Raw genomic sequence first — 17,392 nt, 5'->3', positions numbered from 1 at the left:
TGAATTTCGGCCTTTCCCTCCAAACATGCGAAGCCTCTTATGTGAGCAGCTTCGGAGTTATGTCTGTTTTGTCTATAGTCTCTGACTTCAATTCAGCAGTACCGCCTACCTCCTTATTAAATTCTAACAAGTTTTGCCCTACTGGGGAGTACTCTTTGCGGTGCTCATCGACCCTCGTGGCTAAATGTCGTGTTTCTAGCCGACATCTGTTCAGTTACATCCACTACATGTAAGCTTATACAACACTTTAGATCTCAGTTTACGAGCAAAGCAAGATTTGAGGGATTGCAAGCATGATTTTAGTTTTTTTCTAAAATTTATTTGTGCCCCAGACATTTGCCGAGTCTTTGCAGCTAACAGTGGAGATGCAATGCCTTGATATTGCAGTGTAAAAAGGGGGTGATTCTTTTAAACATTTATAATATCTCGTTTCTGATGCCGTCACCTCTAAACTTTTCTTTCCCTCAATGGTCTTCTAAAGAGATTCAAACACTACCCTGTCCGACCAATTTTTCGGATATTGGTTTTCAGTCCATTGTTTCCGATTTTTCTCCAATACCTGGTCAAAATTTTCCAATGCTGAGGTACTTCTGAAAACTCTGTGGAACGTCCCTTCATTACCGTTTCTTTTGTATTGCAAAGGTGCGCAGCCTCTAAAAAATTGAATGATGTCGGTATCCGTGGGTTTTTGAAACCACCTCCAAGTGACCTTTTTTCCTAAGTCCACGTTAACATTTAAATCCAAAACGACCAAATTACCGTTATTATCAAGTTCTTCTATGGTTAACTGCAAGTTTGGATGCAATTTGTTGGCAGCCTCGAGAACTACCCCAGGATCGCCCTTGACAGTTCTAACTATGTCTTCCACATATCTAAAGAAAACTTTCGAACTATTCTCTGTCCGATCTGCTTCTTGTTGTTTTCTTCTGCAAGCCAAGCAATGCCATCAGGGTTTACGATTCGAGTACTGAGTACTCGGGCTGAGTTCGGATATTTGCTATTTCGAGTTCGAGTGCGCGTATTTTATTCCTAATTTCGAGTTTCCGAGATCGAGTATTTAAAAGTGACTAATATTTTTCCGAGTAATTACGAGTATTGAAAATTATCCGAGTATTTCTCATTACTTTTAGCTCGTTTTAAACTTATTTTAAAAATTGACTAAAATTTTCATTTTATTTTTATAAAGAGTTACAGTTTTTTAAATATAATTCATTAAAAATTTTTTTTACTCGTTTTTATGAAAAGAAATGCCAGATTCCGAAATAAAAGGCGAAGTTGGAGTAGTTAGGAAAATAGTCGACTAGTTTTCCGAGTCAAGTAATGGTTGGTTTCAACACAACAACAAAAAAATTCAATTACCTGTTAGGTAACAAATCAACATTTAATATAGTAAATTAGCTTAGGTATTCACTTGTTTTTGAGCCATGTGCTGGCATCATTGGAGTATATGTCTTGGGTTTGTTGGAAGAAAAATTGCTTCAGATTAATTTTGAATGAAAAACAGTTTGAGAAGACATGCACATCTGACTTCGCTGATATGTTATTGTAGGACTTGACGACGCGGGCAAAGTATGATCTTTTTGATGACTTTTAGCAAAAACTTGTTGTGTAGACTAAATTCCTTATTTGGCAGGGACAGACAGGCATATTTAAATGGGTCCAGATCATACTTCCCATTCATCATTCTGTTGAGAAAACATGAATCATAACAAGTAAGAGAAACACATTTGGAATAACAAGCAGTCTTACAAGGTTCTCTTTGTATGTTGTGCCAGGGTTGGCGATGATCCATTTTAGCGATTTTTTCTGGATTTGCTTGAATCTTCTGATGGAATTTATATCCGGAGACCACACTTGTGTCGCGTATGTGACAATGGACAGTACGCAGGCTTGATAGACATGCATCTTTCTAAGAAGAGGACACGTGAATATGATGATCCATTAGTCTTGATGAATGCCTTGTACGCTTTCTCAATTTTTTTATCAGCATTTTTGTTCCAATTTAAGGATTTTTCTATGAACACGCCCAAATCTCTTATATAATCTGTTTTTGTGATAGGTTCAGAATTCAGTGTTATGTGCAGTGGCCATGTTGGGTTGCTAGAAAACCTTACCACCCGACGTTTTGCGGTAATAAACTTCATAAGGTTTTGACCTGCCCAATTTTTGAAAGTGGTTACATCAGCTTGAAGGTCGGAATTCAGTTGCAATAAGGCACACAAAAGTTTACTATCGTCTGCAAACAAAAAGCAATCACTAAAAACCCTATCATCGGGTAAATCGTTTATGTAGATGGCAAACATTAGAGTTCCCAGAACATTGCCCTGTGGTGCGCCGCTGATGACTAACATGGTACTTGAGACTTTATCCTTGATTTTAACGCATATGGTTCTATCATCCAAGTAAGATATGAATAATTTGTGGAAAGATGGGCGAAAGCCGAATGCAGATAACTTTTAAAAAAGAGATGATGAGGCACTCTATCGAAAGCCTTTGAAAAACCGAAGTAAGCACATGAATCGTCCTCCATACGTAAAGCTGATCACAGAACAAAAGTAACTGGGTAATCGTAGATCTTCTGCGGCAAAAACCGTGTTGACAGTCTCTAAGCTTGTGTCTGATTTTGAAATCATTGTGGTTAAACAAAACTCTCTCCAGAACCAATGATAAACATGGTAATATACTGATAGGTCTGTGATTACTGACTGACCGAACAGATCCTGACTTATGAGCAGGGTTGACCAAAGCACACTTCCATTCTTTAGGCCATTCGCATGACGTCAATACGTCAAAAAGCATGTAAACGAAAGGTGCTAAACACTTGAAGCCATAATGAAGATTTTTGCCTTTGATATGATCAGAGGATTGAGAACTTGTATCTGGTACCTGTGATAGAGGCAATTCGACGTCCTTAACAGTAAAGCTCATGTCTACAAGTACATTATCTGGTTGTTGAACACAAATAGGGGCATCGAAACGTTCTTTTTGCTGGTAAACATAGCAAAAATAATGATTGAAAAGGTCAGCTTTCGATGCATAAGAAATAGCCGTTTAGTACTCCATGGTAAAGTGGACGGAAAATGTGTGGAGCCGCTTATAGATTTCAAGAGCTTGTACGCCTCAGTAGTTGTCGTAATTTCCATTCCGGATATAGATAGTAATTTGTCCAGCTCAATTGACTTTTGAGCGTCAGCCTGCTTTTGTAAAATGCTTCTCTAAAAAGTTGACTTAGGATCCGAATTTGCTCGATACTTGAGGGTATTTATCTTGTTAAGAAAAAGTATTATATGTGATGAGTAGTAAAACGGATATGAAGATCTTTTTAGACGTTCTCTTGTCGAGATAGAAGTAATGGCCATACTAACACCCGCATAGCAGTCTTCATAGAAGTAAAATGCATCTGATGTTTTGGCGAGTGCGGAAAGTTGCTGTATCGAAGGTAATCAATAGTAGAGTAATGGAATGTTCGCTATAGAAAAGTTGGTTTGTGGTACATGATCATCAACATTGTAGACCACTGGGAGATCTAGTGTAATATGTACCGGAAAATGGTCAGAAAGTAGGGCAGTGTAGTCAACTTTGACGCTGTAAAGGTAGTCGCTAGTGACAAAGCATAAATCGAGAAAAATACCATGTTTATGTGTAGAGGATTTCACTTCTCATTTGTCATTTGCGCTCGGTAGAATCTGGAACTCCAGCTTACATGCGGCATATTGAAGTCACCAGTAATAAAAATATCGTAAATTTCCACTGTGGAGTGACTTTCAATAAAAATTTCAAGAAATGATGGATGTGCCAGTCGGTCATATTTGAAAGTTTGACCTTGATGTGAAAGTCTTACCTAAATTTTGGGGACATAAAAAGTTTTTCAAAAGTTTGAATCGACCATGTCATGCTTAAGTTTCTCGCAACCACTGAAAATCAGAATTTAATTTTATCAGAAGAATTCAATTAGAATAGCGGGAAACAGAACAGAGGTAACTGGGTAATCGTAGATCTTCTGCGGCAAAAACCGTGTTGACACTCTACAAGCTTGTGTCTGATTTTGAAATCATTTTGGTTAAACAGAATTATCTCCAGAACGAATGATAAACATGGTAATATACTAATAGGTCTGTAATTACTGACCGATCCTGACTTATGACAGGGATGACCAAAGCACACTTCCATTCTTTAGGCCATTCGCATGACGTCAATACGTCAAAAAGCATGTAAACGAAAGCTGCTAAACACTTGAAACTATAATGAAAAATTTTGCCTTTGATATGATCAAAGGATTGTGAACTTGTATCTGGTACCTGTGAAAGAGAAAATTCGAACTCCTCAGCAGTAAAACTCGCGTCGAAAAGGACAGCATCTGGTTGTTGAACACAAATAGGGGCGTCGAAACGTTCTTTTTGCTGGTAAACATAGCAAAAATAATGATTGAAAAGTTCAGCTTTCCATGCATAAGAAGTAGCCGTTTAGTACTCCATGATATTATGGACGGAAAATATTTGGAGCCGCTTATAGATTTCAAGAGCTTGTACGCCTCAGTAGTTGTCGTAAATTTCATTCCAGATATAGATAGTAATTTGTCCAGCTCAATTGACTTTTGAGCGTCAGCTTGCTTCTCTAAAATGCTTCTCTAAAAGGTTGCCTTAGGATCCGAACTGAGTAGTAAAACGGATATAAAGATCTTTTTAGACGTTCTCTTGTCGAGATAGAAGTAATGGCCATACTAACACCCGCATACCAGTCTTCATAGAAGTAAAATGCATCTGATGTTTTGGCGAGTGCGGAAAGTTGCTGTATCGAAGGTAATCAATAGTAGAGTAATGGAATATTCGCTATAGAAAAGTTGATTTGTGGTACATGATCATCAACATTGTAGACCACTGGGAGATCTAGTGTAATATGTACCGGAAAATGGTCAGAAAGTAGGGCAGTGTAGTCAACTTTGACGCTGTAAAGGTAGTCGCTAGTGACAAAGCATAAATCGAGAAAAATACCATGTTTATGTGTAGAGGATTTCACTTCTCATTTGTCATCTGCGCTCGGAGAGACTCTGGAACTCCAGCTTACATGCGGCATATTGAAGTCGCCAGTAATACAAATATCGTAAATTTCCACTGTTTCTCGCGACAACTAAAAATCAGAAATTAATTTTATCAGAAGAAATCAATTAGAATTGCGGGAAAGGTGACCAAATTCCATAGAGTAAAATTGCTATTCGCAGTTTTACCAGAGTCTTCAATTCGAGTAGAGCTGTCTTGTTCACGACAGAGAACCTTAAGTAGAAAGTGGACAGCTGCAGCTGCCCAATGGTCCAGAAAACAAAACTACTTGAGCTAAACGTACCTTCTTAAAACTTCCAGAGTTATCATAGTTATGTTATTTACTTGAATCTAGAGTTGTGAAGGTATATGAGTTCTGAATTTAATTTCTTGATGGCATTTCATGTGATTATGTCGAGATAGGGCGAATTGTCTGAAATTGATCAGTCCACTGTCTTATAAAACTAATAGTATAACAGAGCTTCCGACACTGTTTTTAATGGCGTTCACGTGTTTTAGGTATTTAGAGACCTTAGCCATGGGGGCGTTCTTCTTTCTAGAGTGGTGGTAGGGCGTTATTTTTTGGTAGTGACCTTTAAGCGGTAGCACTAATTGTAGTCTCATGACTTTTACGAACCGTAATGGCTCCGACTGAATGAGGTACAAAAGCACAAGAGATAGTGTCCCTGACCCTTGAGCCATTGGTTATTGGGCCTGTTTTTCTTAACATCATATGTAAAATAAGTAGGCGACTTTTAAATAGTATTTTTGTCGCGCTCCCTGGTGTTTCACGACATCAAGACTACGCGAGCGAACCCACTTGACGCAGCTCCGGACTACATGCCCATTCTAGAGTACCGGTGGTACGGTTTAACTGGAACGTGTCCACCTTCTGGTTTAACCGTGATAGCTTTTTAAGTAAGCTTGAGAAAATTTTTTGGTGCGATAGCTAACCGAGTATGGGGGGCCACTGAAATACAAATAAAATAAGTAAAAGACAAATAGCGTAACAAAAAACGGAAAAAGAAAAGAAATAGGAAGAAAAAACCATAAAAGTTTTTTTTAAAAGGACAGTGGCTTTGACTTCCAGATTAGGTGGATCAGACGTTTATAATGATTATTTGTATACTCATACTGTTTTCTAATAAGACCGATCGTTTCGATCAAAACAGCAAATATTCAGCAGGTGCCCAAGTTCGGGGCGTTGAAAGAGTTTTCAGATAGCCTCGCAACCTTGAAGGACCACTTGGACATTTCACTGGAAGATGTCACAAGACAGACGGCAAAGTGTTTCGTAGGACAGGGATCTGGGAAGTAGGAAATGACGCAACTTGAAAGAGACACCAGTAGTGTGACCAGAACTATAGAGAGTAAGTGTAAAAAAGAATAAGCGGCACCCCACAGTTTTGATAAACGTTTTTACTTAGGCAGAGCTTGGAAACAGGTTCTACGGTTTTTCTCTTGAGAAGTAAAGCACCCATCGCTCAAATTTTTTTTTGGCCTAAGTGGGAAACTCGATAGGGAGAGGTTAGAAGGGCGGCTGGTTAAGATAGAGGTTGGTTGATGAGAACTGTGTAAAGAGGGTCTCATTACAAAAACTATACAATCGATATCGTCGATATAGTTACAATAACTTCATTACAAGTGTTAGAACGCGAAGGTAACCGATAGTAAACTCGAAATAAGGTAGGTGACCTGGCCGGATCAGGTTGGGGGATCAGAAATTTTTGACACCTAGAAGGTAAACAGACCATAATAACCTTGCGAGGGGGAGGAAAAACGCGTGAAATTCAGGTGCCAGACATTTTTTTTGAAAGACGGCTTTTGTCGACTTTGAATTTTACATATGCACATTTTTTTTAATTTTTTTTTTCTTTCTTTCTCTAATTTTTTTTGTTTTTGGAACAAATTTCAGAGTTTTACGGAACAAAAATCAATAAGAATTGGTGCATATGCAACCATAACAAGGCTACAAAAACCAGCTGCATTTCAACTTGCATTAGAGTGGGGAAAGTCAGGAAATTTTAAGGAAATTTATTTAGTTTTTGTGGGAAAAATTGGGCTTGGGTGCATTTCACACGTGTTCCTGAGGCAATTTTGGGATAAAAAATTAAGGGTACGAACACTTGAGTTCCGGTAGTGATGGAATTGTGCATGAGTTCTCGAGGTTGTCCTGGAATAGTAAATTAGGGTTACCAACATTTGAGTCCTGGGATAGTAAATTATGTGTCCCAATTTTCGAGTCCTGGGATAGTAGATTAAGGGTCTCAACACTTGAGTCCTGGGATAGTAATTTAAGAAATCCAACACTTGAGTCCTGGGATAGTAAATAAAGGGTCCCAACAATTGAGTCCTGGGATAGTAAATTAAAGGTCCCAACTCTTGAGTCCTGGGATAGTAAATTAAGTGTCCCAACACTTGAGTCCTGGGATAGTAGATTAAGGCTTCCAACACTTGAATCCTGGGATAGTGAATTAATGTCCCAACACTTGAGTCCTGGGATAGTAAATTAAGAGTCCCAACATTTGAGTCCTGGGATAGTAAAATAAGGGTCCCAACACTTGAGTCCTGGGCTAGTAAATTAAGTGTCTCAACACTTGAGTCCTGAGATAATAATTTGAGTGTCCCAACACTTAGTCCTGGGATAATGAATTAAGTGTCCCAACAACAGGAATGCTGATAGAGTAATTTTGGATAGAGTCCTGGGATAAAAAAGTGAGTATCCCAACACTTAGTCTGAAGAGATAGACAAAGTGACAATAACGGTGGAATAGGGAGAAAAAAGTCAATAATAGCTCCCTAGGAAGTGGATGAAAACCAGGAAGATTAAGTTTTGATTCGGACTGTTAAATATATATTAGACTGGAATTGTTTTTTTTTTAAAGTTGAGACTACTAAGAGAATTGCTGGTTTCTTTTAACTTGTTGACGTTTTACATTAAGCAACTGTATATAGACGGAATTGTAAATAGAAAGAAACTGTAATTAAAGATTATGAAGAGAACAAAAGTGTCGTTACCGGGTAAAAGCGAAGTCGGCCAGAGGCAAAATTGCCCATCAAAACAACAGAGGTAAACACTGTCAACGACAAAACCGAGAACAATGAAGAAAAAAGTTTCAGTTACAATGGTCAACACCCGGAGCAACAAGGATCAGACGATTGAGGAAAAATTCGCAAAAAAGGATAGTGCGCTCGTCACGGAAGTTGAACTTGAGACGCCGGAACAGAGCACAGGTGAAGTGGAAAGAAATACAGCGGAATCGAAAGCAATACCGAATGTAGAAGAACAAGGAACAAAGACGATTGAGTTCTCGCCAATAGGCAATGGAAACGAAATCACTGGTTCACACCGGAGACAATAAAAGACGATTCACAAACGAAAAGAACTTCCTTTACGGAGAGATTCGCAGCTATGGTCGCGATGAAACCAAATGATACGGAAGATGCAACAACAGGAACCGACAAAGGCAAGATTTTGGTTCGGTTTTTGCGATAACAACGGAAAATGACCAATGGAAGTAACGAGGAACAGCGGGTAACCCAGTGAAACATTTAACGGAATCGAAAGCACCACTAGTTGAATTGGGGAACTTGATGCTAAAGCTAGAGCAGGTGGACAAAAAACTAAAGTGCAGTGAGGAGCACCGCCAAAAAATTACGAAGGAGCTCCGACATAATAAAAAAGAGAACCTTGGCAACTACTTCAACCTAGCGAGGGAAACTGAAGAGAAGCTACAATAGATGGCTGAAAGAGTGGATACGACTGACAAGGAACGAGAAAAGTATATGAAGAAGGATATGGAGGAAATGAAGAGGCGGTATGAAACCGTACGCGACAAATTATGAAATCTAGAGACAATGATGCACACGAAGAGCAGAGACCAAGCGGAGAGTTCCTTTGCCATACAGTTTAAATTGGATGCGCTCTTGGGAAATTCTTGGGCATCAGAAAAATCAGAGAAGCAATCAGGCTCAAGGGTGGACTTTGTGGAACCTCAACGCAAGAAGCAAGAGTCTGCACCATTACCTCAGATCCACAACAGCATAGGATCAGGGATGACATAAACTGCTACAAAGGAGGAGTGTCGAACTCAACAAGAATACCACAGAATTCGGGCGCACATACGAGTATAACACCGGATGCCATAACATGGGCAAAGACTTGGGAACTGATGAACAGGACGTGTGAAGCCTTAGCCACAATGAACAGAGAGTCGATTAATAGAGGAGGAGGCATATCGAGAATGACCTTCAAGAAACCAAAGGAGTACAGAGACGATTCGGATGATTGCATAGATACCTGGGTTGAGGTTAAGGAGACTATATCTTGAGCAGGACAATTTAAATGACGAAAGACAAGCCTGCACAGCGATTCTAAGCAATTTGGAGGCCACAGCGCTGAAGTCCGTGGTAGCCAAGAAGGAAGAAGAATGTGACACAGCTGACAGGACTTTTGAGATTCAGTTTAATCGCTTCGGATCTGGAATGAAGGGACACCAAGCTATGATCCAATTTGAAAAAAGAGAGAGAGATGATTAATCGATCGATAATTTTCTGGATGATCTAGAGAGCTTGAGAAGAAAAAGCGACCCAGAGGGTTCGACAAACAGGCGAAACTTTAGCACTGCTACAAAACTCATTGAAGGTGTGAAAACTGATGACTCGAGATCAATGTTGACGAAATACTATACGCTATTGAAAGATAACACACCAACCCCAGAAGAGAAGATACAGCAGAAGTCTAGGGAGTACATGTTAATGAAACCAAAAAAATATATATATTTTCAGACGGTAGAAATTTGCAAGGGGGAAGCCAACAAAAAAGGTCGACGTAGTACAAGCCAAGAGAAGATATAGACAAGCGGAGGTCATGAGCGTTTGTGGATCAACAGATTCTCATGTAGCGGATTAAATCACATACAAGCAAGGAATGAAAAGCTTGGGTTATACACCGGATGAAGATGAAATGAGTCAGACGGAAGAACATGAGTTCTACAGTGGCTTGATCAACAAGATAGGCGAGAGGTGCTTTTCTGCAATCAAGAAGGTCACTTCAGAATGTCCTCTTTTTGGAAACAATGAAACAGTGAAAAATCTTAGTCACCCTAAACACAAATAAGCACTTGCAGTTGTGCAAAAAACTAGGAATAGACAAGCTGAGAAGGACTTACACGACAAAGACGAGGCAAGTTGTGAGTTATCGGCGAAATCAGTGAAGGCCGTTACCAAAGAGAGAGAGTTGCGGGGGGGGGGGGGGGGTAACGACAAAGTTTCATTGGAAATAAAACCAGATAAAACCAGAGGCTATCAACAACGTGAAAAAAGACTTGGCGACAAAAGAGATCGAACAGAGGCTGAAGCAGGAAATAGAAAGACAGCAGAGAAACGAGACAATTTCAGCGGGGACATTAGAACCCGAGTCAGGAGACAACCTGGAAGTCAGGAGCAATTGCAACACGCTGAAAATGGAGACTGCAAAACTCTTTGGGATCACAAAGATTGGGGCGAGAATCATGTCAATAATCACCATCGGCGTCCATGAGGTAACGAGGAATCTGAGCGAACCAAGCGACCAGACACTGGTGCACATAGATGTATATGGTGACTATTTGCAAACCATCAGCCCACAGACACCTTCAAGAGCACTCAAAGCGTTACTCACGAGAGTTGGTGAAAAAATCAATAAGGTTAGACCGCAGATACACAGAAGCCTAGGGTCCACACGAGTTCATGTTGAATATAGATGGAATCAATATCTACACGAAGACAATGATAACGTGTGACGAGGACCTTGCTGGTCAAATCTATGTAGATCGAGAGGAGCTCAAGGTGTGGTCGATTGGGCATTGTGCCATGCTAGAAGAAGACCCAATTGAGAGGACTACTGGATACGGGAGCTGTCTTGAGCGTCATACCAATAGAAACAAGGAGAAGTATGGGATTTTACAAGGAAGATCTGATAGACTCCAAAATTCGATGGTCAGAACACCAATAATAGCCTTGAATCTGGGGGACCGCAACCTGTGGATGAGTTTTCTGGTGGTGGAGAACTTAGATGAGTCGGATCAATTTGTTCTAGGAAGAGATTTCATCAGAAATTCCGATGTAACGATTGATCTTAACAATGCGATTTTCGGGATTCAAAATCCGGAAATGAAGTAAGTAATTAAACCGGAAAATTTGATAATGACAAATGGGAGTAAAGCTCCAGCTTTCTTGAATAGGAGGGTGAGGAACCCAACGAGGCTGCAATAGTAAGTTTGAGAATAAAGAATAATAATGAACTAAGGGACAACAGGCAGGCATGTATAGTAACAAACCCAATTAGCCAAAGTGCTGCTATTTTAGGAAGATCATTCTCGATCACCAAGAGTCGCCTCTGCGTCAGTGTCTGGTTGAATACTCTTGATATACCAATCACAGTCCATAGGAGGAGGAAACTTGAATACGCGCTGCGATGAAAACTCAATATGAAATGACTGAAAAGGTTAAAAAATTATATGAAGTTCTTGATTGTCCGAATCACAGGGACAAAAATTGGGTCTTGAGTAGATAGAAGAAAATAAAGATTTTATCAGGTCTTGTTAAGTCACTTAAGTCAGAAACGGAGGATGGATTTTTGAGCTGATCGAGTTTTCCAGAAAGACTCGCTAAGAGGATTTGGAAATGGACAGGGAGGGGGGGTGCATGACCCCAAACAAATCGGATGCATGTAGAAAGGAAATAGAAACAATACTAGAGTACGATATGATAGAACCATCCAAATCACCATGGGCATGTGGAGTTTTGATGGCCAAAAAGAAAGGAGAACAACTGAGATTTTGTTGCGACTTTCGGCATCTGAACTTCGTCACGGTGAAGAATGCCAATCCCATACCTAGAATAGATGAAAGTCTTTCAAAATTGAGGGATGCAAAAGTTTTTACAACTCTTGTTCTGGAGTCATGTTTTTGGCAATTGCCACTTAGGAAGCAAGACAGGGACAAGACGGGGTTCGCTTGCGGGCTAGGACTGTTCCCATGGAAGAGGAATCCCTTTGGCCTTTGCAACGCAACGGCCCCATTTCAGCCACTAATGGCACAGGCACTAATTAGAATGACGAAGAAGTACGGTAACTTGGTTATGTGTTACGTGGACGATGTGGTGATTCCGACACCAACCCTGGAGGACCACATTAAACGGCTAGACGAAGTACCGGCATGCACGAGAAGAGCGGCACTAAAATGTAAACCCTTGGAATGTAAGATCTTGAAACATTCGATCAAATATCTCGGGAGGATGGTAGACAAACCTTGCATCCGACCATACTCAGATGCGGTAGAGGCACTTTGACTTGGAAGTCACCAAAGACTGAGCATCAATTGGTGAGCTTCCTTGGTTTTGCAAAATACTACAGAGAATTCATCTAGGGTTACGCAGACAAAATATGCCCAATGCAGCAGCTCATGAGACACAAAGGCATGAAATTCATGTGAGACAACGCTGCGCATCATTTCAGAGAATAAAGAAAGATTTCTGTGAAGCTCCTGTTTTAGGCATGCCTACGGAGAAAGGCATGTACGCCCTAGATACAGATGCATCAGTGGTTGCGATCTCTGGCATACTACACCAACAACAGGAGTGGAACGGCAAAACCGTCTTGAGGTCAATCGCATACGGAAGCTAACTCTTGAGCAACACGGAAATAAAGTACGGAGCCCCCAAGGCGAAAATGTTTGTGGTAGTCACCTTCGTGGAGAAACACAGGGCGTTTTTGGACAGTAAGCTGTTTAAACTACGGGTCGACATCAGGGCACTCTCTTGGCTCTTTGGCTCAATGGACCAAAGTTACATCGGGAGATGGATACTAAGACTAGATGGTTACAACATGATAATTGAGCACAGGACACGGGACAAGCACCAAAATGAAAACATCTTGAGCAAGAAAACGGAATTTTACGAGAAGCAACAGCAGAGGAAGGCTGATAGGCTTGAAATAATAACGTGGATTCTCGTTCGAGGACAAGGAATCATACGATAGCTTAATACTCACAAGATGGCTCGTTAAAGCAGGTAAACCGATCAAAGACCATCCTGATTTACCAACTGAGCTCCAGCAAACAACACTTCTAAAGAGACAATCCGGAGTGCCGGTGGAAGTCCTGCTCAAGTCAAAACTGGCCAGAGAGACGTTGAATGCGAAAGTTTACGATCTAGAGGAAGTTGAAACAGGAAAAGCAATGCTAGGACAGGACTTAATGAACTTGCATCAGAAACCAGCCGACAACAAACCCGTGGACTCAACCAGGAGCGATGATGAACCAGAAGGCACAATAATGAGAAGGGAAGGAGTTGCCTTGCGTGACAAAAATTTATTGAATGCTGGAGATCCAGAGAGTAACGAGGTGGTACGAACATTAGTCGAGGAAATATTCAAGCAAACGGAAGAAATACTCAAGCAAACAACGCTATGGAGGAAAAGAGTGTCATTTAAAGAGGAAGCTGAAGAACTTACACTAAATCATGAGACCGGGGAGTGGTTGTCAAACGAGAAGGAAGTCGAGAAGGAAAATTTGTCCGGGGAGGCAAAAGAATGGGACGAACACTCGGTAGAAAGTCAAGATGGTCCTGCTAAAGCTGCTTAATCGTCCAGAAAACAAAACTAATTGATCTAAACCTATTTACTTAAAGCTTCGAGAGAGATCATAGTTACCTAATTTACTTGCATCGAGAGTCGTGTCGGTGTGTGAGAACTGAATTTCATTTCATGAGTGCATTTCATGCGATTATGTTGAGATAAAGCGACTTTTAGGTTGATCCATCTGACATGGATCATATGTCCCCTGTCTAATAAAACTTATGATACACTAGAGCTTTCGACCCTGTTTTTAATGGCGTTCGAGTGTTTTAGTTTTTAAGAGACCTGGCTATGGGGGCGTTCATATTTCTAGAGTGGGGTAGTTTTGTAGTGGCCTTTAATCGATGAAACGATTTGAAGTCTCATGTCTTACACGAACGGAATTAGCTCCTACTGAACGAGGTGTAAAAGCACAAGACATAGTGTATAGAGAGTTGCAAAAAGTTCGGACAGACAGAATTAATTAAAAAGTGCAATCGTACCATTTGACTTTTGCATGCAATTTCTTTTTTCATACAACCTTGAGACACAAAATTGGACTGAAAAATTAGATTTTGCATGCAAAATATTTCCAAAATAGGTCAATTGCTCTTTTTAATTAATTTTGTCTGTCCGAACTTTTTGCTACTAATTATACCTGACCCTTGAGCCATTGGTTATAAGGCCTGTTTTTCTTAGCCTGATGTGACATAAGTAGGCGACTGTTACAAAATACATCTGGACACAAATAACTAGAAGGTCTATAGCTTCTGTATATACACTTCGAGCTTCGAGTAGCTACACTTCAGAGTACTCGTAAACCCTGAATACCATACTGTTTCAGCGATCGTTTTGTATTCGGATATGCGACCACACCCTAAGTGGTACCAATTGAAACAGGCTTCGCATTCCACCGCTTAAGTTCGATATAACACCTATTTCTGACGTCCAGGGCAGACTTTCTTGTTATCTTCATTTAGCACAGTCAATTTTGGTACTTCTTTCTTTAATGCAGGTTCATATTTTTTGAGCCACAAACTATCATTTATACTCCAAGGGAGAGGCTCAATGCTAAAACGTCTTTTTGTTAATACCACAAAACTTTGCATTTAAAATGTACCTTAATAACTGCCAAATTTAGTTTTTTTCTCATAGTTTTGCTATATATTTGCGGAGGATTGATTTGCTCATATAACCTCCTCAGGACTACTTCAACAGCTTCCTTGAGTGGGACCTAAGTGTACGAACTCTTTACATCAAGGGAAATTATACTCTCATCAGCGTCCAATTCTGTTTTCTCAAGGAAAATACTGCCAAATTTAGTATTTTTTTATAGTTTTGCTATATATTTGCGGAGGATTGATTTGCTCATATAACCTCCTCAGGGCTACTTCAACAGCTTCCTTGAGTGGGACCTAAGTGTACGAACTCTTTACATCAAGGGAAATTATACTCTCATCAGCGTCCAATTCTGTTTTCTCCAAGATCTCCTTGGCCATTTGAGTGTTCGTTTCTATGTTTGCCCCTCAATTTTATCAAAGTATCTTGCCATTGTTTAACTTAGGTAGTCATATGAGCTACCAGGTAAAGAAAGGATGGGACGAAGTGGTGTGCCTTGTTTGTGCACTTTTGCTAATCCATACAGCATAGCCGGCTGCGTACCCGTTGATCTTAACCGTAATCAGGCACGCGAACAGTTAAGATCATATTCAAGTCAATACGTCCGTCTGCCACAAAAGTTTATACACATATTGCAAACATATAATTGGTTGTTTTTTTAAAAATTATTTTATATTATCAAACGTCCTAGGTTATTTGTATGAGCGATGATCTCATATCTAGATTTCAACTTTTTTACAAAGAAGCGAAAACGTTCGTAATTAAAGCGTTACTCATTTGCTCCAGGATAGATTGTGTTGTATATTAAATGGCTGAGTGCCTTGATCTGTTGAAAGATGATGGGCTGGCTGGTTTTGAATCAAATTTGTTTGACAATGCAGTCGATTGGTCGGGCCATGAAAACAACAAAGATGAACAACAACTCGAAATACAAATTTTGGAGTCCATGTTTCCAAAAGAGCTTGAAGTTATTTCATCGAGCGAAGAACACGGTTGCCGAAACACGTTACAACTGGCGGTTCATGTTAATATCATATCTAAGCCTATATTGATCGAGCTATGGGCTTCTGGCAACGATGGGGTTGATTGTTCAGTCGTAGATGCCGTTGCAAAGAATCGACCTGAAACTGAAAGGCCTGTTTTCAATCGAACGATATCTGGTAACCGCCTGTATACTTCAATGTTTGTTAATAATCTTACACCGGTCATCCTAACATTGGTACTTCCCGAAACATATCCTGTGGAAGCATGTCCCGTTTTCACATTGTCTTGCCAGTGGCTTTCTTCGACACAGTTGTCAGCTGTCGCTACGAAACTAGAACGTTTATACACTGAAAATCAAGGAGAGCAGATTTTGTACATATGGGCGAACTGGATTCAAAATGATTTGCTTAACAGTCTGTCTCTTCAAAGCGTTTTAATTATTGACGAATTGGAAACCGTTTTAGATCCGAGAATCTCTATAGATGATACAGATTCATTTGCGAGATTCGCCGAGGTTGTAACTTACGACTTCTCTTTGACTGAAAAACAGTTTTTGACCGAACTACAAACGTGTTTAGTGTGCTACAAGGAAGACTCAGGCTCAAATTTCATAAGGCTCATTCCATGCCTTCATCATTATTGCTTTGATTGTATTACCGAATTTTGTACCATGCATGTACAAGACGGGACGATTGGTAAGTGTGTGTCTGAAAGAACAGGTTTTATAATATAACATGCAGTTTGACGACTTTCTTCGCTTTGGCTAGGTCAGTTAAGATGTCCTGACGATGACTGCAAAAATTCAATAAGTCCAGATGTGCTGAATAGAGTTCTAGGGGATGATCATTACGCCCGTTGGGAGCGTCTCATGGTGCAAAGATCACTAGAAGAAATGGGAGACATTGCTTGGTGTCCCAGGTGCTCTAATCCAGTAGTCAAAGTAAGATATCGAGCTACTAGAAAATTGATAGAAAACATGTACCTTTGTCAATAACTTTTATGTAGGTAAGAATAGCTTATGGCTGAGGTTTTTAGAATTAATCTCATGATCGTCATCGTTCTTGTTTTTTTTTTCAACATTTGCAACAAAAACATTGAAAAATGGCTTTCTGAAAATGAGATGACACCAAATGCAAAGAAGTCTCATATTGTAAACATTAAAGGAGCACTAAAAGCCAATCTCATGGGCAGTCCTCTGGAGCCAGTTGGATCCCAACGTGACCTAGGGTTCATTGTACATCAAAACCTGACTGGGCTGAAAATTGTCAGATACGTTCCAAAAAGGCAATGAATGCGCACTTTCAAATCTATATTTATTATTTATTCAAATACGGGCTTCACTATCTCGCCATGCTTAAGCTTTTTCAACATATTATTTTTACATGGTTAAGCTAAATCGTATATTGCAATGGTTAAGATTTTTTTTTTGAATTTTCGAATTTAAATTTAGTGTTTATTTCATCAAGTTTGAATTAAGCAACTCAATAGTGGGATGCTGTCAGGGTTCTCCCAGCTTTTGTGATTCTGGCTTCATATATGAATAACCAATCCTTTTAGTTTACGAGATACGGTAATTTCGGAGATTTTTCATAAATTTCTACAAAATATAATTTAAAAAAGTTTCTCAGTTTTTTAAATTCTCACTCTATAATTGGGC

The 17,392-nt window shown here is 39.8% G+C and overlaps 2 protein-coding genes across 2 annotated transcripts in view; one reads left to right on the top strand and one right to left on the bottom strand.

Moving 5' to 3' along the window:
* The window catches only part of LOC134845257 (eukaryotic peptide chain release factor subunit 1-like), a 574,579-nt gene that overhangs the window by 191,419 nt on the left and 365,768 nt on the right, over positions 1-17,392 (bottom strand). The window lies entirely within an intron of this gene.
* LOC134844851 (E3 ubiquitin-protein ligase RNF14-like) overlaps positions 14,862-17,392 on the top strand; it is a 32,649-nt gene continuing 30,118 nt past the window's right edge. The window contains exons 1-2 of the mRNA XM_063861666.1: positions 14,862-16,430; positions 16,503-16,675. Coding sequence (XP_063717736.1) covers positions 15,560-16,430; positions 16,503-16,675 — 1,044 coding nt within the window. The 5' untranslated portion in view covers positions 14,862-15,559. The remainder of the gene's footprint in view (positions 16,431-16,502; positions 16,676-17,392) is intronic.

The sequence above is a fragment of the Symsagittifera roscoffensis genome, chromosome 4 (genome assembly GCF_963678635.1).
Source record: "Symsagittifera roscoffensis chromosome 4, txSymRosc1.1, whole genome shotgun sequence".
Classification (NCBI taxonomy): Eukaryota; Metazoa; Xenacoelomorpha; order Acoela; family Convolutidae; genus Symsagittifera; species Symsagittifera roscoffensis.
The sequence above is the reverse complement of the archived record's forward strand: the minus strand, read 5'-3'. Positions and strand labels throughout refer to the sequence as shown.